Raw genomic sequence first — 22,581 nt, forward strand, 5'->3', positions numbered from 1 at the left:
GGTGAAGACAATGACAGGGAAACACTAGGGCAGGGCAAAACCAAAAACAACAGGGGGGCATGGCTGTGGCCATGACACAATGTGCAACGTTGACAACACTTATATTTAATAAAGGGTTATATAGAGGCTAATTCCAATATAGCCATACCTATTAATATAAATGGCAAGTAAACGTGAAACTATTTAATATATTGTAAAACTTTCTTGTACGTGAAACTTTTCTCGTCCGGACGATTTGCATTTATGTTTTACAAGACCCTTCATTTAGTACTAATCTGCTCTTCCCCAGAAAAATATTTTTCTGCTCTTCCCCAGAAAAAAGTGAACGAGGTAAACAAATCCTTTTTGTTTCTTCTTCTGAGCCTATGCAAGTCACGTGAAAAATGTTCCAAAGACTCATACCCGAATCATTGATCCGAAGACACAGTTGTCAGAAGAACGAAACATTGATCTGAAGACACGGTTGGGAGGTCAACGATTCGTTCATCTGCTGGGTACAAGTCTTTGGATCATTTTTCACGTGACCTGCATAGGCTCAGTACTGGTAGCTAGCAAAGACATAACAATTCGTTCATTTTGACTGGGTCTTTGGATACGGATCTTTGGATCATTTTTCACGTGACCTGCATAGGCTTAGTAGTGGTGGCTAGCAAAACCAGAAACGATTCGTTCATTTTATCTGGGTCTTCGGATACAGATCATTTTTCACTTGACCTGCATAGGCTCAGAAGAGGAAACAGAAAGGATTTGTTTAGTTCACTTTCACGTGACTAGGTTTAGTAAGACGTGAATGATATTCGTTCACAAGTAATAAATACAGGTTTTGTTATTTTTTGTACTTTACTTAAGTGCAGCGTAATTGTTTTCCATGATAATTAAATGCTAGTGTGATAATACATGACAATTTCAAATCATACAAACTGTCATGATACATTATTTTAATGCAGGAATTTCTTTTAAAATAGTATCTGCTGGTTTACATGCACTAACATGACACTAGAGATGGTACAATTTCTGGGGAAATTGTAGGGTGTGCTCGCTTGCAGGTGGGTCCGTCCCCTTAAGTTTTTCCCTTCCAATGATATTTTCAAGCATTTAGTCTACACATAATTCATTAAGAACTCCCTTTGAAACAAGGAAACCCCCTTTGAAACAAGCTACTGTAACGTTGTCACTGGCAGTATTTCAGGATGGAATCACGATTCAAACAGTACCGTCTGCTAACTGAAAATATGTCCCCAAAAATGTAAATACATTTGAAATTAATTTTGGGGGAAATGGCTGATTCAAAATAAATTTGCTATGAGCAAGCTGCTGTTGCTAGCCAAACGTCACTGAGGGGATTGTTCATAGACATATAACCTACGTCTATGGGATTGTTTGAAAGCGGCACAAATTATAATGTTTCTTTTGACATAAAGTTTAGGCTGTGGCATTGAAGACCACACAAGCTTGAGTTTATTTACATTGTTTAATATGACATTACTTACTGTACATGCAAGTCTTGATTTGCTTAAATGTATATGTGCTGCTAGTACTCCACGGCACGATACTGCCTGTGCAACAGCACATTTATGCACGTTGTATCCATGCGTTGTTACTGACGAAGAAAGTGTTTTGTCCGTCTCTTCATAAACGGAGTGACTAAGTTCAGTTGAGTTCTGGATTTTAATAAGTATTTATCAATCTGCAGATTGCGAGAGAAAACCAGACCTCTGACAATAAATGACAACACAACACCAGGCTTATGTCTCAATCAAGTCTCTCTCCGCTCTGAAGGACAGAGGACCATCTTTTATAGGGCACAAGAATGTAAACATAGATAGTGACAGTCGGGCAGAAATTACGTTACAACAGTCTCAGAGAAAGAGATTAACAGCTCCCAACACATGACCATTCAAACTACAGAGTTCATAGTTGGAACTCTCCTTGTAGTCATGACAAGGACCATTTAGCCAGTACTTTCTCCTGATCTCAAACATCTATTAACCCTGACACATAGACACAATCTACTCTTATTAATAGCAAGCTTACATGAGAACATACTAACTAGTATCCAATGACTAGTTCTCTTGATTAGTGAATAATGTAAGCACACAGGAAATCTAAATTTCGTCCACAGTCCCCCCTTTTGACGTTTAACGTCAACACAACAATCATTCATCAACTGTTTACCTGGGACCTGCTGTAGTGCCTTACATTTCACAAGTTTCATAACATTTCAATACCTTAACAATCAAACAATACAGTATCTGTTACTACTCAGTACAGCATACATGATTATAGGATTTGAAGAAGTATTAGGTAGTACCCAATCAGGTGAAAAAGTACAAAGTCAATGAAGTGAATAGCTTTTGTTTAGTTCTCTAGATAGGGCTCCCAGAAATGACCTTAACCCTCCTTCTATTTTCCTTGTTCAAAGTTGCATGGCATTATACACTTTGGTGATATTGTAACCTCTGATTCATCCTAGTAACACAGGCATTTCCTAGGACCTTACAAAAGAACCAGCTTACAGCTATTCACTTCATAAGCAAACAGCATAATGACAGTTTATCAACGATTCTAGAAACATAGGCATATTTCTCTCCTGGACGTAACCAAGGGTCGTGCTCTCATGAGCTCAACACAGCAGGGTATAGACCAAACATTGTTCATTACATGTAAATTCAGAGCATTTCAAACAGTATACAAGCAATAAAGTAACCATTATCTTTAATTATTGTTAACTGATCTGTGGTTAAAGACAGATCTCTTCAGATTGCATACAATATTGTATATCAATTGGAAAATAAAAGGAGGCAAATGGCCATCTTTATTACATTGGCAAAGTAGTCACGTGGTACTTGAGATTACATATCAGACAAGTCCATCATTCTCAGGGCAATACAGTAATCATCAGTTTTGCTTGCTTTTGTGTGTGGCTTGATTTGGGCTACCATAATTTTACTGGCATGCTTCCGAGAGCCTACTGCACAGCACTGTACACAGCAGAAAGTACACATCTTCCAAGCACAAACCACAATCAGCACAACAACGATTAACTCGCCCAATCCAGTGATTCCCATTTGAAATATAGTCGAAAAAGAAACCCCACCCGAGGAGGTCAGTCCGCACAATTCCAAGCTTCAAGTTCCCCCAAAGCTGAAATGATCTCTTTAATGTGAGCATATTTGTGATATTAGCAGATTCATCTGGGATAAAAGTACATCAGTCATGACCTATCACAGAGCTGACAACAGATAATCCAATGCCATAGGGTTCTGTAGCACTACCTGCCTCATGGCCTTCATCTCAGAAGCAACCGCAGTTAAGGCGTTGGCTGTCTCATTACCAATAGACTCCAACCCTAGTGCTAAGCTCCTAATATCTGTAAAGGCAGTGATAACACCATACACAGGGAAAATAGCAGCTGAAAACATGACAAGTGACTGAGGTACTATTGAATCCACGTGATGTGATCCCAAAGCATCTGCTTTAATAATACTTCTTTTGTGGCGGTGCCACCAATGTTTGGGCAAGGGGTGCAGGGGCAACCCATCTATAGGTCTGAGGGCTCCTACAATAAACCCAAGGTAACCCGTTCCCGACCAGTCGGCCGCAGGAAATAATAAGCACTCTTACCACATCCCCACATGGTGCCCTTGTCAGCTACATGAGGAAGCCAACATGGTGATGTCCTTATACAGTACTTACAGGTCCATCTGCAACAGGCAATCATGCAACAAGCTGTTAGCATACATAAACGTGTGGTAAATGTATTTTTCCAACTAACTTCCCATAGTTATTTGAACATTCAATCAACCACATTCTACATCTTCTGTAGTATGATAAAGGTGTATGAATAGCATAGTCAGCAACATCAGGAATTAATGTCACCCATCCAAATGGTATACAAGACAAGTAACATTGAACTCAGATACAATGGAACTTTCAAATCATCCAGTAGAGGGTGAGCATACATAGAAACCGTATCCTTACATGTATTATTCCCCAACACTCTCACTGTACCACTCTGCCATACACCATAACCATGCAGATGGGGAATATTCAAGAGATGACTGATTCGTTCCAAAGAACAGTCACATTTGTTACATCCAACCTTACACAAAACCACTTCTTAACCTTACACATATCAGCCATTGACAGAGGGACAGATATCCCTGGATAACTTCCAGGGTGCTTGGGACTCTAACCACAAACTCTGCAAGGTCTGTCCCCTCTAATGCTGGTCCAGTCATTTTTTTCGTCCACGGTAAGGTGTTGTTGTACAGATTGTTCTTCATGTGTGCTTTATGATGAATCTCAATGTCACATCAGTATAATTGGGAGCGTGCAATAGTGACTCTCGGTGTGGCTCATGTATGCGATGTCTGTGGACTCGTGCGTCCAGTATCAGTAAAAGTCTGTCAGGTGTGTGCGTCAGTATGTCTGGATCTCATCTTGCATCGTAGCTCAGGCAGCGGCCTCGGTTTCCTTGAAACAACCGAGGGCCTCTGCCTCAGTATTTTCTCGTCCCCGTTCTGGGTTCTGTCATCTGCTTCATGTAGAGGCCGGAGGAAGACTGAAAGTGTCTTCCCCTCTCCAGGCTCCTCTCTCTGGTTTCCCGTCTGGGTGCTGTCATCTGCTTCATGAATCACATATGGGGGAGAGAGGCATGGTAGCAACAGCAGCCCCTCTCTGGCTTTCTCCACATGTGACTCACCTTTCGACGTCTTCAACACCTCCGGGTGGGTGTTCTTTGGGACCTCCTTCTCAGCACCCCTGGATTGGAGTGCTGGATGGCGGGGTCCTGGTTCTGGCTCAAATCGGTCCGCTGGACTGGAACCTGCTCCCGGATCAGCTGCTGCAAACGGGTCTCCACCCCCCTTGGTGTACTCCTGGAAGAGTAACCCGGTGGGGATGAGACAAATGACAAGTTGGAGCAGGCACCATTTGGAGGTGCACCAGCTCCTCCACCGGCCCCTGACTCTCCGTTTGAACCCTCCACCATGTTGTTCGGTGGCGGGGCTGTTTTGCAGTGTGTCGCATGGCTCCATGTTGGACGACCCTCCACTTTCACAGCTGTGTGAGTCACCAAGATAAACAGCTATGGACAGCTCCATCTCGGTGAGAGGCAGTCCTCCATTTGTGCACTTTCACGTGCACGTAGTGTCCCGGTTGATAGGGATGACATGGCTCCCCAGGCAGGGCAGCTTTCACCTGTGAATGCACAACCCTGGCTGCTCTAGTTAGGGCGTAACAAAAGTTTAACACTGTATCATCCATTTGGTGGATATCCATCTGTGTCAATGATAGTGGGAGAGACAGGCAATCTCATTGGTCTCCCTTCAACTATCTTGTGTGGGGAAAGTACATTTCTCCTCTGGGGAGTGGACCTCATGGCTATAAGAGCTAGTGGAAGTGCACCAGGCCACTTCAGGCCTGTCTCTACATATCTTGGCTAGTTTTTTTTTTTTCAAAGTTCCATGTTGCCTCTCCACTGTCCCCGCAGACTGTGGGTGGTAGGGACAGTGGAAATGATGGTTGATCTGGAGCGCTTATCAAAGTTCCTGAACAATTTTTACCTGTGAAATGTGAACCTCTATCACTGGACAGTCTTGTGAGGATCCCATATCTACAGATCACATCTCTTATAATAAAATCTTGGCTACCGTGGTAGCATCAACTTTCCGACATGGGTAGGCTTCTACCCATTTAGAGAACATGACAACAATTACAAGTACACACTCAAAATTACAACACTTGTTCATCTGCATAAAATCAATTTGTAAATTAATAAAAGGACCACTTGGTGGTGGGTGGGCTGGGTCTCTTCTCTTTGGTCCCTTTCCGGGATTATGCTGCTGGTAAATATGACACTGAGCACAATGTTGCTCAGCCTTTGTGGAAAAACCAGGTGCAAAACTAAATCTGTATTTACTATTGAGACCATACCCCCCTTGCTCGTATGGGCACATCCGTGCGCCATGCGAGCCAACCAAGGGAACAATGCACGTGGAATCTTTCACACAGCCAACAGATAACCAACCATCCCTCTCAGTGTTATCAGCATCGACTTAAAGGTCCACCACAACATGAAGAGAGGGAATGCGCGTTTCTGGTTGCTGAGACACAAAAAAAAACAAATACAGACCTGGGACACATCAGAGGGCCGCAGCCTTTGCTGCAACATCAGCTCTAGTATTTCCTCTTGAAACATTTTTTCTGCTATTGTTAGTATGAGCTTTACACTTAACAATAGTTGGCTTTCTCGGTATTAGTATTAAATTATCAAATCATCTTTCCATTCTTAATTGCTCCACCTGAGGAGTTAATGAAACCTCTTTCTGGCCATATGGCACCAAAATTGTAAGTAACTCCAAATCCATACCTCGAGTCAGTGTGAATATTTACGACCTTGCCTTCTGACAAACAACATGCCCTTGTCAAAGCAAAACTCTTCCTGCTGTGCAGACAGTTTACCAGATTCGAATGTCTCACTGTCCGTGCAGACCGCTTATCCGGAGTTTAGAGAGCCATCCCATGCTCGGGACGAAGATCCATCTACGTTCAACACAAGTTCAGCATTATCCCTAAGTTTGTCACAACATATCAAGTCTGGGTGTTTGCACTTTATCGACAACCATCTCACAGTCATGTGGTTCACCATCATCAGGGGTGGGCAACAATGAAACTGGATTCAATGTGGGGCATCTATGGAATGTAATGTTACTTTGAGTCAAGAATTACAGTTCATACTTTGTAGCTCTAGTGGCTGACAGGTGTTGAGTTTTGGTGCGTAACAGAAAAACACTTACTGCATGAGGAACCATCACTGCCAAGGGCGACCCCAGCACTATATCTGAAGTTGCTTCCACACATGTTGCCGCAGCACAGACTGCTCGTAAGCACGGGGGGAAACCTGCTGCCACAGTATCTAAAGAAGAAACTCACATAGGCGATAGGCCTCTTAAGATAACCATGCTGCAGGGTCAGTACACCCTGGTGTATTCTGGCAGACCGAGAGCTGGCGCTTTGGCCAAGGCCTGCTTAAGAGATACAAATGATTTATCAGCTTCAGTTTTCCACAACAAATGAGTATCAGTCTCCTTCCTTTTATCAAGGAGAGGTCTAGCCAACACAGCATAATAAGGGATCTACTAACGACATCACCCGACTGAACCTAGAGTTGTTTTGGTGTTCTAGGCTTCGGTATCCATCGGATGGCCTCCACTCTATCAGGCGTCAATAGACACTCTGTACCTTTGAGTGTATGGCCCAGATACTTGACCTCCTAAGACCATAACTGCAGTTTTGCCTTTGAGGCCTTGTGGCCCTTCTCAACCAGTGCCTGTAGCACAACAATAGTGTCCTGTTGGCAGGAGGCAAGATTCTTAGAACATATCAAAAAGGTCATAAATATACTGCACCAGAGTAGAGCCGGCTGCTAAGGTGACATCCTGGAGCTCCTCTCGTAATGCTTGACTAAACAACGTAGGTGATTCAGTGTACTCCTGTGGTACAACTGAAATGTATAGTAGACCTGGCGAAACGTGAATGCCAACAGTTACTGGCTCTCTTCTGCAATGGGAACAAAGAAGAAAAGCAACCAATAGTCATTTACAGAGCTAGAAAGTAACAGGGTTACTTGCTAAGTATCGTAACAGAGTTAGGCACAATAGGATGTATAACACAGGCATTACCATCTTATAAACCCATAATAAACTTCCAAGTATTTGATTAGCCTTAAGGGATCAAATTGACCTAAGTCTACCTATGACTCCTTGTTTCAACAAAGCATCAATAACTGGGACAATACCTTTCCCTACTTCTCTATCACTAGCATACTGAGGTCCGGTTCTCAAGAGTCGTACTACAAACAATTATAACAATATGATTAGCTTGTGTGGACCACAGGAGCTCAGGCCCAGCTTCTAGCAAGGCCACATCTGCGGTCGCTAAAATCTCTGCATTCCACTGCTGGGGGATGTGTATGGAATTGCTAGGCCAAGTGTTCTTTATCCTAAGGAATAGACAAGAAACATCAGTAGTGCATATCATTTCGGTTTAGTTTGCACAACAAATTCCTTTCGAACAGATTTATTCGACACCCCATAGTTGAAAGAAATAGAACTCTAACCTCAAGGATTTCAACCTATTTTTTTCTTTACTTTAGAGGATTCTAACCTCAGGGCCTCTAACCCTATTTTTTAGAGGACTCTAACCTCAGGGACTCTAACCCTATTTTTTAGAGGACTCTAACCTCAGGGACTCTAACCCTATTTTTTAGAGGACTCTAACCTCAGGGACTCCAACCCTATTTTTTTTTTAAACATATTATTTTCTTTCCATAAGAAATTCATTTGCAATGTCATTAATTTCTCAACTTTCTTTCCTGCATTCTCCTGCATCAATGTACAATTATGTTTGACATAATCCATAACCATATCAACAGTTTTTTGTTCTCCCAATGTAGAACCTGTTTCTTAACTTCTACCTGGAGTTCAGGAAACAATCCACATATGAACACTTGACAAAGTGGCACGGGGAAGCAGCTGCTGTAATATCAGATTTTTTTATTTTTATTTTTATTTTTTTACATTTTAGTAAGTCTTTCCAGATAATCTTTAGGATCCTCATATTTTCTCTGTTTGCGATCATACACTTTGCTCCAGTCAAGCAACACTCCTCCAGTATTACTACCATTAAACACCAACAGAAATGTATGCTTTATGTTTTCTCAACATACCAGGCTGGAGTTCACCCTATGAACCTTGATTCAAATCAATAAAAGTAGGTATGTTAGCATTGATAGCTATTTGCAAATCTCTTAGAAAATGTTGCTGAGTCCTCTCATGTCAGGAAATCCCTTTCCTAGCTCCCTCAGCTCAGTCACTGACCATGGGCGATAAAGGTACAGAAGCTGTCATACATCAGGGCCTGGATGAACCATAGGGTTCATTGATACCTGGGGGTTCAATTCATAGTTACAGGCCTTCCTGAATAACCTCACCAATCATATTTGTTATGATATGAACCTCAACCTTCTCTTGTAAGTACTGTTCTGGCTGTACCTGACCCGCTGCTTCCCCTAATAATGCTTTTTCCCCGTCTCTGGCTCTCCTCTGTATAGCCACAGCTATAGCAACAGCATCATCTTCATTGTCGGTAAATAGGCTACAAATCTTAGGCAGACTCTCTTGTTTCACTTGAGAATTAAGCTACCTTCTGCCTGTTTCACAACTACTGACTTCTCACAATTAGTTTTGGCCCTGTTCGTCTGTTCAAGCAACTTCATGCTAACATGTTCAAGCAATGTCTTGAGTTCCCTCACTCTATGACTTTGTTCAGTCTGATCACCTTTTAATAATGACTTTTCTGTTCATCTCGTCTCTGTCTGAATAGACTAGCATTCTATCAGAATCAGTTTTAGCTTGATCTGACCTTACTTTCTCAAGAAAATGCCACATTGTCTCTTAGATTCAGTTAACCATATCAACATTTGCCAGCTTTAATATTGTTTACACGTCCGACTTGTTTCCTTGTCTTTCAGAATGGCCTTTTAAACTCCAATATCTTTACATCAAACGTTTCCTCCAGCGGAAAACAATGTCTCGAGTCATGATTAATCCACGCATGCAATCTCTCAATACTTGAAACTGCTTGAATTCCATGTAAATCACACGTATATCGGGCTGGACTAACAACGTCTCTATCGCTCCCATACTGGAAGCTAGATTACCCATACTGAATTACAATGTATCTGAATACAAAGTATCTGTAACAAATCTCATAACTGTAGGCTATGTCACCAACTTTTATGATTTACTGCAACAAGAATCACACAGCACTTTAGAATAGTCGCACAATCTGGTAGCACTGTAAAACGGTCACAATATTAAAGTATAAGAGAACTACAACATCATGTGGTTGTGAACTACAAATATGGCCCTTTTCAAGCCAAGCTATCCTCACCCTCCGGGAGCTCCATCATGGGATGCGCCTACAGAGACCCAACTCTTTGGGAACGGCATACAATAATCTCCACAACTCCGTTACCTCATAAGTAACAAAACACAAAAAAAAACACAATTTGTGCTTAAAAGAGACGAGTTGATTCATAAACTGCATGTCTGTCTTTCCCTTAGTATTTGATTGTGTCCCTCGCTGATCATTAAATGCCAAGCTTGTCAGTTAAAAACCTAACTGTCCCTTTACATTGTCAAAGTATCCCTAACTTGTATAAAACCACTTTACCCTTAAATTTGGTCTCTCGCATAAAGCCTTTGACCCTTATACATTATGACCGCCCACCTACTGTGCTTGGTCTTAAGAATAGCCCAAAACAAAACTTAATACAGTTACAATATAAACAAAAATAAAAGTCCCAATAAGATCTCTGTTCAAAAGAGAAAAGCCCAACACAAAACGTTATACAATCCAGTTCAACTTAATACAATTCAAACAAACATAATATCTCTGTTCAACTAAAATGTTCAGCTGTAAACATGCATAAAACATAACACATACCTTTCCTTGTTTGGTTCACCCCTGGTCTGTATCTGTAAAACCATAACTCTCTGTTAACAGATCCTTTACCTCAGATCAAGAGTATATGGTCCGTATTCTCTGTTAACAGATCCTTTACCTCAGATCAAGAATACAGATTCTGTTACATACTTTTTCAATACTTCCCGCGACCAGGGTTCTTGTACGCTATCAGAGTTTGTCAACTCTGACCTAGACAAAGTAAAAATAGCAAGTCAACATAATGACCCAAATTTACTAAACCAAAACTCTACCTAAACTAAACCTAATATTATCTTCCTCCTGTTGAGGCCTAGCAGACTCTGGTCTGCTAAGACCAGGCTCCCAACTGAACGTCACAATAAAAGGTTCTTAAATTGTTTACGTTACCAGCATCGCAGAGGGACAGCAGGCGCACCAAGCATAAAGCAGTCCATGAATGGGGTTTTGGAAAAGGATCCCCTTACCATTTTGTTTTGTGCACCACGGGTTCTGCTTTATACTGGTGCTGCCGTGGGTCTCTCCTGGATCTGGTTCTGCAATCCTGCAGCTCGACAACGCCAATTGACGAAGAAAGTGTTTTGTCCGTCTCTTCATAAACGGAGTGACTAAGTTCAGTTGAGTTCTGGATTTTAATAAGTATTTATCAATCTGCAGATTGGGAGAGAAAACCAGACCTCTGACAATAAATGACAACACAACACCAGGCTTAGGTCTCAATCAAGTCTCTCTCCGCTCTGAAGGACAGAGGACCATCTTTTATAGGGCACAAGAATGTAAACATAGATAGTGACAGTCAGGCAGAAATTACGTTACAACAGTCTCAGAGAAAGAGATTAACAGCTCCCAACACATGACCACTCAAACTACAGAGTTCATAGTTGGAGCTCTCCTTGTAGTCATGACAAGGACCATTTAGCCAGTACTTTCTCCTGATCTCAAACATCTATTAACCCTGACACATAGACACAATCTACTCTTATTAATAGCAAGCTTACATGAGAACATACTAACTAGTATCCAATGACTAGTTCTTTTGATTAGTGAATAATGTAAGCACACAGGAAATCTAAATTTCTTCCACATTACTAACGTGTTCTGACGTGGTGACGTAGCTAGCAATGAGTACCCTTCGTCGACTAAAGGCACTTTTTGCCACAAAAACGTTGTAACCTCCTAAACTGTGCAACGGAACGTAAATCCCAATAGAAGCAACGCAATCGTGACCAAGACAAACATTTTTACAGCGACGTTGTTTATGTAGTCCAAATATTAACTGATCCTTAGGGGGGCGAAAATAAACAATAATAATAATAATATATATGTGAGAGAACAATGGTTGTGCTCACCGAAGGTGTGAGCACACCCAAATATGATACTTGTTTGCAGTGGACGTATTTAGGCCGGGGAATTGGCTATAAAATGTTGAGCAACACCCCCCCCTCCGTTGAAATGAACAAATGACTCGAAAAAAGCTTCGTTCATTTTGCTGAATGAGATTTAGTAAAATTATCTGAACTTCCCATCACTACCTCCTTCAAACCTACGTGGAGTTCAGAACTCCACTTTGCCGCTAAGGCCAGCACAGATCAATATAATGCCTTCTGTAAGCTCTGTCGCATTGATATAGACGTCAGTAGTAGGAGGAAAGGGGCTTTAGTGGTGGAGTACTGAAGGCGTCAACAACACCTTTGTTTTCTTGAATGAAATCGTATCAAATCAAGGAAATACCGTGTCTACAAGAGCAAATTCAGACGGCTTTGGATTACAATTTACAGCTGCTGGATGTAAACTCTTCGGTCTTTGGATTGTCTAACTAGATAGCTTAGCTTTGTCGGATCGGGATGCCGAACTGCACGGTTTTCAGGTGGTGCCCGTCTGTGCCAGGGAGGTGTTGTGATGTTGTGTTATGATGGAATGTTCTGCAGCCCGTGGCTCACAACATCAGAGGAGTCGCGGTATTGTTGAAAGTGCGGTTTTCTGGCATCATTGTAGACGATCTGTTGTGTTATGCTGTCAACAAAATGGACGTTGTTCCTAACAACCTTTTTGCTAAGGTATGCTGCGAAACCTATACGGAGAAAATCCAGAACAGTAAAAAGCACCTCTATGAGGTTTGTGACCCTGGTGAAAGGTGCGGGAAGCGCCAGGGGGCTGGCAAAAGTATGTCCGACATGACAGACATTCTGAAAGTCCTACATACCATGGACCCTGACCAGGTGCTGATATTTGCCTCGGTAGCTTTTACCCGCGGTCGACCTCACCAACATCGATGCATCCCTGTGCCTCGAAGAACTAAAGCTTGTACGACAAGAGCTCCAGCTATGCGGGACGCCTCTCAAGATGAGTTAAGACTTAGATCTGAGTTTACCAAGTCCATATCGGACGCGAAACGCAATATTGAGAAACTCCAAGCTGAGATTGTCGTCCTAAAAACAGAAGTGCAACAGCATCGCGACACCACCCCACGCTCTACTAGAGGCCGAACTGGGAGGCATGGAACTACAACCGAGACCTATGCATCGACTGTGGCTAAGGACAAAGGGAAAAGCTTCCCTCCCCCATGTCCCAGAGAGCGCCCACAATCAACAGTACCAAAGTCTGTAGCCACGCCAGCCTACCGACGTAGCAACCCCGGTGCTTCCGATGAGAAGGCTTCAAAACTGTTTGCAGGCGTCGACGTGGTAACGCCATCATTGGCAGGGTCTCCAACTGTGGACAGTTGCGAGTGGCAAAACCCAGACCCATGGAGTTGTTTGTGTCCAGGCTTTACTCAGAGATGTCTAAGGAATCCTTATCCCAGTACCTACACAATAAGGAAACAGTTCTAGTAACCTGTGAGAAGCCGAAGTCCCGTTTCGACACTTATGCATCCTTCAGGATCGACAAAGTTGATGCTGAGAAAGTCAAGCTGCCGGACTTTTGGCCTTGTGGGGTCCTGGTGAGGACGTTTTTCCCAAAGAAGGATCATCCACACATCTCATGGCAAACACTACAGGACAGATAGGTAAACTGAAGTCTGTATCATACAACTGTGGTCTGTCAAAAACTCTGTACAAACTGTGAAGGACCTATGCGAAACTTCTGATGTTATTCTCCTGCAAGAACATTGGGCCTCATTCTCAAACATTTTCTTAAGTTTCTTCTGAAATGTTTCTTATGGGCTTCGGAAAAACAACGTAAGAAAAAGACATCCGCCAAATTCATGAACGCTTGAAAATGTGTTCCTATGCAGCAGACGTTTTCTGAGCTGTGCTCCCCGGGAAGTTTTCTTAAGTTGAAAGCGCGTCCTCGTGCTCCTGAATTTGCATACATACACGCCCCAAAAGTTCCTTATAAGGGCACGCGACAGCAGTGACGTGTGCAGTCAGAATCAACACAATTAGGAAAGCAACAGGAATGCAAGTTATGTCCAAGAGAAAAGCAACCGGTGCACAGGTGCATCGGTGCAACATCATACCAGTAAGATGAGCAGTGGAATTGTTCTCCACTGGATCTAACAGCGTGCACACTAAGCAAAGTTAATTATTTAAATCCAAGGATGTCGGCAAGCCGTTTTATCATTTTACCAATGAATTCTTGATATCCAAAATTCGAATTCTTGATATAGAAAATACAATTCTAAGCTTTTTTACTAAGTATGACAAGCCGTTTTATCATTTAACCAATGAATTTTTGATATCAAGAATTCGAATTGTTGATATCCAGAATTGAATTCTTGATATCCAAAATGCAATTCTGGATATCAATAATTCATTGGTTAAATGATAAAACGGCTTGCCATAGTCTGTAGAGTTGAACGCAATCACCAACGAGTTCTCAAAACTTCATTAACACTTCAAACACAGAGTTTTCTTAAATGCGATTCCTCTGATCCTTGTGGAGTTTTTAGGATTCGCATTTGAGACAACTCTGGCCGATTTACGACTGTTATTTCGAGTTCGGAAAGTCTTCTGAAGTTCAGAACAAATCCCAGATGAGAAAACTTTCATGAATGCCGAATATTTTCCTAAATCCAATTCAGAAGAATTTCCTTCTTAAATTCTTCTTAACTGCGTTCAAGAATGAGGCCCATTGGCTTTTGCCAGACGATTTATCCTATCTATCCAACATTGATGCAAACTTCCTTGCCCTTGGTACCTTCCCCATAGACATGAGTGAAGGTCTGCTTCACGGCCGACCTTATGGCGGCGTAGCTGTTCTCTGGCGGAAGGCAATAGGTGCATTAGTTACTATTGAGGACCTCGATGATGATCGCATTTTGGCAATAAGAATTAATACTAAAGGCAAAGAGCTTCTGATCATCTGTGTGTAGATGCCAACAGAATCTCATAAGCATACTGAGATCTTTCTGGAGAAACTTGGTAAAATAGAAGCCTCCATAGAGGAGTCTGGTTTCCCTAATGTATTAATTATGGGTGATTTCAAACACGGCCAGATGGAACGTTTGCCCCCTTATTGCATAACCTCTGCCTTGATGGTAATCTTCATATTAGTGATATAGAGCTGCTTCCTGAGGACACTTTTACTTACCACAGCGACGCGCATAGATGTACTTCGTGGTTAGATCACTGTGATTTTTCTGAAATTTGTGTACTTGATTTTGTGTCCTCTGACCATTTCCCCCTTCGAGTTTCACTGGACTGGTCCACAGTCCCTGTGTTTACATACTCAGTTGACGACCTGGAATCTTCAGCCAGTAGAGTCAATTGGGAACGTGCGTCTCATGATGTTTTGTTGCAGTATTACAACTGTACTGAAACCTTTTGTCTGAGGTTATGCCCCTAATTGAGGCAATCAGATATATCTATTCTAACTGCACGGACAAAAGTCACAGGGAGTCTCTTGACAGTTTTTTATGTGAGCTCATCCAAAAACTACAGGAAGCGTCAAAAATGTATTTTCCTGGTAGGAAAAGCTATGTGTACCACTCAATTCCCGATTGGAATGAAGTTGTCAAGGAATATCATAATGCTGCTCAGGTTTGCTTTCACTCTGTGGCGAGATAATGGTCGACCTAAACATGGAGCCATCTGGGAGCTCATGCGAACCTCAAGGGCAAAATTTAAATATTCCCTTATGCAAGGCTGCCGTACTGAGGTCCAACACCGGGCCAACATGCTAGCAAAGTGCTTACATAAGGGGGGAAGCAGGGGCTTCTGGTCTGCCCTCCGCTCCCAAAATGGCTCAAAATCCAGTCTACCTTGTACAATTGACCGACACTCTGGTATATTGTTGAACTCTGTCAATTCCACTGTATATAAGTCATGCGTAAACAGTACAGTTCAGTCAGGTGTCCCTGACGATCCAGAAATGTTTGTTTCTGTTAATGAAGTATGCGACGCCAGTAATGCGCTGTCCAATGGGAAAGCATGTGATGTTGATCACATTTCAGTGGAGCATCTGAAGTATGCAGGTCCCCGGCTACCTGGGTTGTTGTCACTGTTGTTTTCTGCTGTGCTCCGACATGGTTATGTTCCACCTAGGCTACTTAACATTGTTCTCATTCCCATCATTAAGAAGAAAAATGGCAGCGTGACTGACAGAGACCACTATCGCCCAATAGCGGTCTCCAGTCGGATTTGTAAAGTGTTTGAAAAATTGCTTTTAAGACGCCCTAGATGATTTTTTACATACATTGGATAACCAGTTTGTTTTTAAGAAACAGCATAGCACTGACTTGTGTGTATTTGCGCTGAAGGAGGTAATTTGTTACTACCAGAAACGGGGCTCCCCTTTATATGTAGCCTTCCTTGATGCCTCCAAAGCGTTTGATCGTGTTAATCACTGGTTGCTCTTTAAGAAAATGATCGACAGGAACATACCACTGTACTTAATACGTTTACTCGTAGCTTGGTACAATGTTTTAACCTTTAGAGTTTGTTGGGGCAATGTTGCTTCTGCATTGCTGCGGCTCTTACTTGTAGACTTTGCTATTACTTTCTTTATCCATTTAGTTTTGCTGTTCTTACAGATTTAAAAAAATGTTTTATTAGAGTCCTTTAAGACAACATTTAGTTGTTGTTTTGTTATATAAAAGAATTATGGTTTGTTTGCGTGGGCGACACCAGGGGCATTATAAAGTAAATTGTTAAAACTCAAACTTTAGATTTTACTGGGGCACGTGCCCCAGTAAAAAGGGTCCAACGACGCCCCTGGGCGACACATACAATGTGCAGTTTTCTTGAGTAGGCTATTCGTTTATACATTCGTTTATTCAAAGTATACGCCCTTATCGCCCCACGTCTTATATTTGAATGTACGTTAAGTTTATCATGTAGCCAATATTCATATTAATAGATACCTGCATATCAATAGTGTTTGGTGCCTGCCGAAGATTACCCCCTCCCTCCCTATTTTGAGACTGAATCATTCTGGAAGCTCATGTTGACGACGGTGCCACAAAAATGATTTTTTTCCAGTGACAAGGGGAGCAAGTTGTAGGGGGGGGGGGGGGGGTCACATTTCAAGTGTCATCTCAGGATTAACAAACATTTTAAATATAACTTTATATGAGAATCAACCCTGTCATATGTGTGATATGTCAGGAGTATAAAATGTCTAGTTAACCTAATCACCGCTAGAGAAACAGTTGCACAAACATTTGTTTTTATCATGAATTTACAATAACAGACAGATTGCATTCAGGGTACAACTGAGTACAAATCAATTACTGATTAAATTTGTTGGTAACTTCACAGTTCCTGGTCAACATGAGTTCCGAAAATGATTCTCAGGTGTGTCAGAAGATTAGGTGTCAAGATAGAGAGGGGGGGTGATTTTTGGCAGGCAAAAAATGAGCTTGTCCAAATGTGACCCCCCCATCCCCTACAAGTTTTATCCTTTTTCACTGGAAATAAATACTTTTTGTGGCACAGTCATCAACATGAGCTACCAGAATGATTCAGTCTCAAAATAGGGAGGGAGGGGAGGGGGTAATCTTCAGCAGGCACCAAACACTACCGATATGCAGCTATCTATTAATATGAATATTGGCTAGATGATAAACTTAACGCACTTTCAAATATAAGATGTGGGGCGATAGGGCATATACTTTGTATAAACTAATGTATAGACGAATAGCCTACACTCAAGAAAACTGCACATTGTACGTCCAATAAAAAACAATTCATTTAGTAAGAACAGCAAAACGGAGGCTAAATTGTGAAGTCTACAAATAAGAGTCGCAGCAATGCAGAAGCAACATGTGTGCGTTCACGAGCAGGGGGGTTTCATTTTGGCAGGGAGTGTGAATTCTGCATAACACCGTGACCCGGACACACCAGCACATTTGAAGCACATTTTAAGTGCACTTATATTATGGAGATCCAAGTGAATAACAACTGAAAACATCAGTGCCATTGTCCACATGACTTTTACATGACTGTAGACTGGGACTTAACTTTTGCCTATATCTCTTTCTGTTTTCAGCTGAACTGCTTTTTCTGTGCTGGGGCAGTTTCTTGTGCAGCGCGGTGAAGCCAGTTCCCTCCGCCTTCCACGAGCCTCGCTACATGGGCATAGCCATTCATAATGAGTTGCTGCTTTCATCCATGTTCCACCTGCTCCGGTAACTATTGTGTGTGTGTGTGGGGGGGGGGGGGAGGGAGATGGAAAGGTTAGACCTGAGTCCTAATGTTGGAACGGGTTGGTCAAGACCGGGTCAAAGTGGGTCGGGTTGACCCACTGTGTTTTCAGCTTGTCTCAGGTCTTTTAAAAAATCTTGCGCTGTCAGAAATATAAATCTATCACGCATTGCGCAGTCAGTCGGTGAACATGTTTAAGAAAGCTTTATTGCTTGCGGCCGACCCACAAGGAGACATCACACGCCAATGTGCTACAAAGTCTGTCTGCTAGCATGCTGTGCTAGCTATTTAAGCAGCCCCGCTCTTTACAGTCATTGGCTAAGACAAAGGCATGCAAATGTCCGATGGCTAATCTTCATTGGCTCCCTTGCATAGACCTGGTGCGCATAGACATGTGTGCGTGCGTGTTTACGTGTGTGCGTGTTTATGACATCAACCCTGATTGAAACACAACAACAGGATCTCCGGTCCTGGGGTCGTAAACTCTTTCACGTAATTGTCCAGCAAATGGTCAACAGGCCTCGCACCCTATCTAAGTCCTTGTCACACAGCATCTTCTTAAAACAAACCCCCAACATCTTCTGTCTTAACAAATGCTCACCCTTCCCAGGGTGATAAGAAAGCCTAGAGTGTAGTTTGGGGGGGGCTCTGTTATCTGCTGACAAAGAATGCTAAGCATCTGTATTATTCAGTATAAAACATTCCAGTCTTAATTTCCCCAACATGCGCACATGCGCAGTGCAAATTTGGACGACTCTTCTCTAGGTTAGGGACAGGCAGACACAAAGTGGATCCTGCCATTGTGGAAGAAATTTGGATTTTCTGTTGCTTACAGTATTCAGTAATCAATAGAACTAGTCATTGGATACTAGTAAGTATGTTGTCATGTAAGCTTGCTCTTAATAAGTAGATGTGTCAGGATAATAGATGTTCGGGGTCAGGAGAAAGTACTGGCTAAACGTCCCGTGTCACGATTACAAGGAGAGCTCCAACTATGAACTCTAGTCTGAGAGGGGTCATGTGTTGGGAGCTTTGAACCTCTTTCTCTGAGACTGTTATAACGTCATTACTGCCTGACTGTCACTATCTATGTTTACATTCTTGTGCCCTATAAAAGATGGTCCTCCGGCCTTCAAAGCGGTGAAAGACATGGTTGAGACCTAAACTTGGTGTTGTGTTGTAATTTACGGTCAGAAGTAGGGCTGCAACAACAAATCGATGTAATCGATTAAAATTGATTATTAAAAGCGTTGGCAACGAATTTCATTATCGATTTGTTGTTTCGCGCGATTATTACACCACTCTATAAGTCGCGGAGATGTTAAAGTATTATTTTTTTTTCTTTAGTTGAGTGCGGAGCAGAGCCGAGGTAGAGAAAAGACCATCGGAGAGACGTTGTTGAGTAACGTTGATCTGAAACACATGGAGGAGAAATCAGTACGACTTAAGTCATCCAAGGTGTGCAGCATTTCACTTGTTTATTTTAAATACGTCGAAAAGGTGTGTTAAATGACCGAGGTGAAGTTAGTTTCATATTCGACATTCGTCTCACATTCTGAAGACGCTACTTTGCAGCGTCGCGTTAGGGACCGGGTGAAAACTACCCACACCATTTAAATTATTTTAGACTTTTATAATATTTGTATGAATATAAAACCTCTAACAGACACCAGAGTATCTTAACAATGTCTGGTATCTTTCCACAGCCTCTACTTTTTCAATTAAGTTTCAAATAAAATCATAGAAAATCACTTATCTTTGAAAATAGCTTAATCCTCGCAAATCTAAACTTTTTTCAAAATGGTGTCAAAAAATCTTAAATATACACCAGATTATTCTAATAAAGTCTGGCCTACTTCCACAACCTTTCAATTTTCAAAAATGTTTTACACAAAACTCAAATAAATTGCTAATCTCTGAAAATAGCATTAAATCCACGCAATTTTTTCAAAATTGTGTGCCTGTTTGTGCACATTCTGAAGATTTATTGCACTGTGAATTTGCACTCTCAGTTCTGTTTTTGAATAAAGGGTTGGAAATTAATGCTTTTTTGTTTTTACATTTTTTTTTATCCGATTCATCGAATAATCGAAAAAAGAATCGACAGATTAATCTAATACTAAAATAATCGTTAGTTGCAGCCCTAGTCAGAAGAGTGGTTTTCTCTCCCAATCTGCAGATTGATAATACTTAGTAAAATCCAGAACCCAACTGAACTTAGTCACTCCGTTTATGAAGAGACGGACAAAAGACTTTCTTTATCACCATACACTCAAAACAGATCACCACCAGTCTTTTTTGGGGTTCTTAGGGCACTGGAACATGCAACTTCTAAAAAGTTGCACATTGCAACCCCCCCTACCACTGATTGTGCAGTGAAAGACATGCAGTTGACAAAGATGTCCTCTTTCTTTCCACTAACTTTTGGTATTTCTCCAGGCACCACAAAAAGTTTTAGTTTTGTGTTATTTGTGTAGACATTTGCTTTGTTGTATTTTATTGTATAAATGCTGAAATAAATAATGAATAAAAACAAGCAAAATGACGCTAATATACCCAGACCAACCCGACCAACCCTGTTAAACTCTCATTGTTCCAACACAACCATCTACCCAATACACACTTGCAAATTATTCAAATAGTTACAACATTTGCATGCTCCAGGAGATTACATCATGAATACAAAAGAATAGTACATGCTAAATTACCTTCCAACTAATATATAAAAGGAAAAATATGTCTTTTGGCTTTTCTTGATCACACATAAAAAAAGAAAGAAATATCAATCTGACCATATCTTTGGCCTACAAATTTCACAGACATCTATTTATAAAAAAATAAAACTAACATAAACTGACTTTCCATTTATTGAAACAGCTTCAGTGAATACTGTACATATTTGAAAGTGCTTTCACAGGCCACTCACGTGTTTCATTACCACTAGAAACGGCGAGCCGGTTTTACATACTGGAAGCGCTTCAGACAGAGATGTTGTTACTGACAAGTATGGTCGCTAGATGACGCTTCTTTCATGGAGCAAAGGCCCAGTTGGAAAATGAACGTGCCTTTGTCAATCTATCATTTATTTGCTGTGTGTCTGGCAGAATAATGGCTCTGTACTGAGCCAACCTCTTCCCTCAATCTATCCTTGTCACTCATCCTGTCAAGTAAATATTCCTGAAAATGTTGCTACCAATACTTTATGTTGCAGATGTTGACAACACCTGTCTTCGAAGAGGTACTACCTTTCAACTTTAGAAATGTGTACTGGCTGTCACTTACAAAACTGCAATTATATTGGTTTAGGTCTATGTGTGTCATTTAAAGTGTAAAGGAGACAGTTGTATTTATTAGTGCTGTCAATTTAATGCGTTATTAACGGCGTTAACGCAAACCCATTTTAACGGCGTCAATAGTTTTTTTCACATGCTGTTGCAGCAACTACTGACGTTAGTAAAACTACAACACCACACCGGATCTAGCTAGACCAGAAACAAAACAACAGGCATGCTGCACACACTTGTTTGGGCTTGCGAGCCGGCTAAAGAGTAGTAGGGTAACGTTACGTTTTGAGTGGATGGCGAGCGCGAGACGCTGAAATGGATGCAAACCAAATTCTGAATGGAACATTTACTTTTAAACATTTGCCCAATGGTTCCATCGACAAGACCAAAGTGATCTGTGTGTTTTGTCGTTGTGAACTGAGCTATCATCGCAGCACATCCAGTCTGAAATACCACTTGATGGCCAAGCACACAGCTGATGCAAATTCTCCACCCCCTCGTCAAAGCCAGGCGATTGCAATATTATTAAAAAAAAAACAACAACAAAAATATTTGCACTAAGCAATCTGATCCACTTTTCCATGTTGATAAGAAAATATAAAATTGATTAATGGGACAAAAGGAAATCAATGGACATTTAGAATAGATAAAAATGTTGATTAATTGTGAGTTAACTATGACATTAATGCGATTAATTGCAATTAAATATTTTCATCGTTTGACAGCACTAGTATTTATGTATGCTAAGCTAACTAATAAGGCATGAGCGCCGAAATTCTTTAGGTTAGGCTACATAGCAAACACAGGGCAACGACACGGTGCAAGCATTAGTTTTTGACATGTTATTGTGTAGGACCCACAGTTTGAAGATTTATTTTGAATACAAAATACATTTTTAATAACCTGAGATGAAAATTAACAACAAAGACATGAATGCATACGTCTTCAACAGTTTGACATTATTTTTACGCTCCTAGTTCATGTTAGTGAACAGGAAGCGAAAAAAAGTGAAAAACCTTTTGAAATGTGTAATTTGTTGATGGTCCCTCAACATACATGTTGTTTAGGCAGCCAAAAGCATTGGCTAAACACCGGCACCGGCAATTGTTCTTAGTCAGATAACACCTCATTCCTCTGGTGTGGTCTTCTGTCCGTTCCGACGATTGCTTTCTTGAGTTTGAGCCATGGGCGTCTTTGCCTGG

General features: G+C 41.4%; 2 protein-coding genes across 2 annotated transcripts in view; one reads left to right on the forward strand and one right to left on the reverse strand.

Moving 5' to 3' along the window:
* The window catches only part of gpr179 (G protein-coupled receptor 179), a 62,232-nt gene that overhangs the window by 22,967 nt on the left and 16,684 nt on the right, over positions 1 to 22,581 (forward strand). The window contains exon 8 of the mRNA XM_084685981.1: positions 17,941 to 18,079. Coding sequence (XP_084542107.1) covers positions 17,941 to 18,079 — 139 coding nt within the window. The remainder of the gene's footprint in view (positions 1 to 17,940; positions 18,080 to 22,581) is intronic.
* On the reverse strand, positions 1,738 to 6,070 carry LOC146238054 (uncharacterized). Its single transcript, XM_084684797.1, has one exon. It carries the CDS (start codon positions 5,103 to 5,105, stop codon positions 4,410 to 4,412), a length of 696 nt encoding a protein of 231 aa, XP_084540923.1. The 5' UTR covers positions 5,106 to 6,070; the 3' UTR covers positions 1,738 to 4,409.

The sequence above is a fragment of the Hypomesus nipponensis genome, chromosome 21 (genome assembly GCF_054491055.1).
Source record: "Hypomesus nipponensis isolate SF chromosome 21, ASM5449105v1, whole genome shotgun sequence".
NCBI lineage: Eukaryota > Metazoa > Chordata > Actinopteri > Osmeriformes > Osmeridae > Hypomesus > Hypomesus nipponensis.

Excerpts from the sequence above, each read along its gene's own strand:
- LOC146238054 (XM_084684797.1), bottom strand. The coding sequence starts at position 5,105 with ATGGAGCTGTCCATAGCTGTTTATCTTGGTGACTCACACAGCTGTGAA.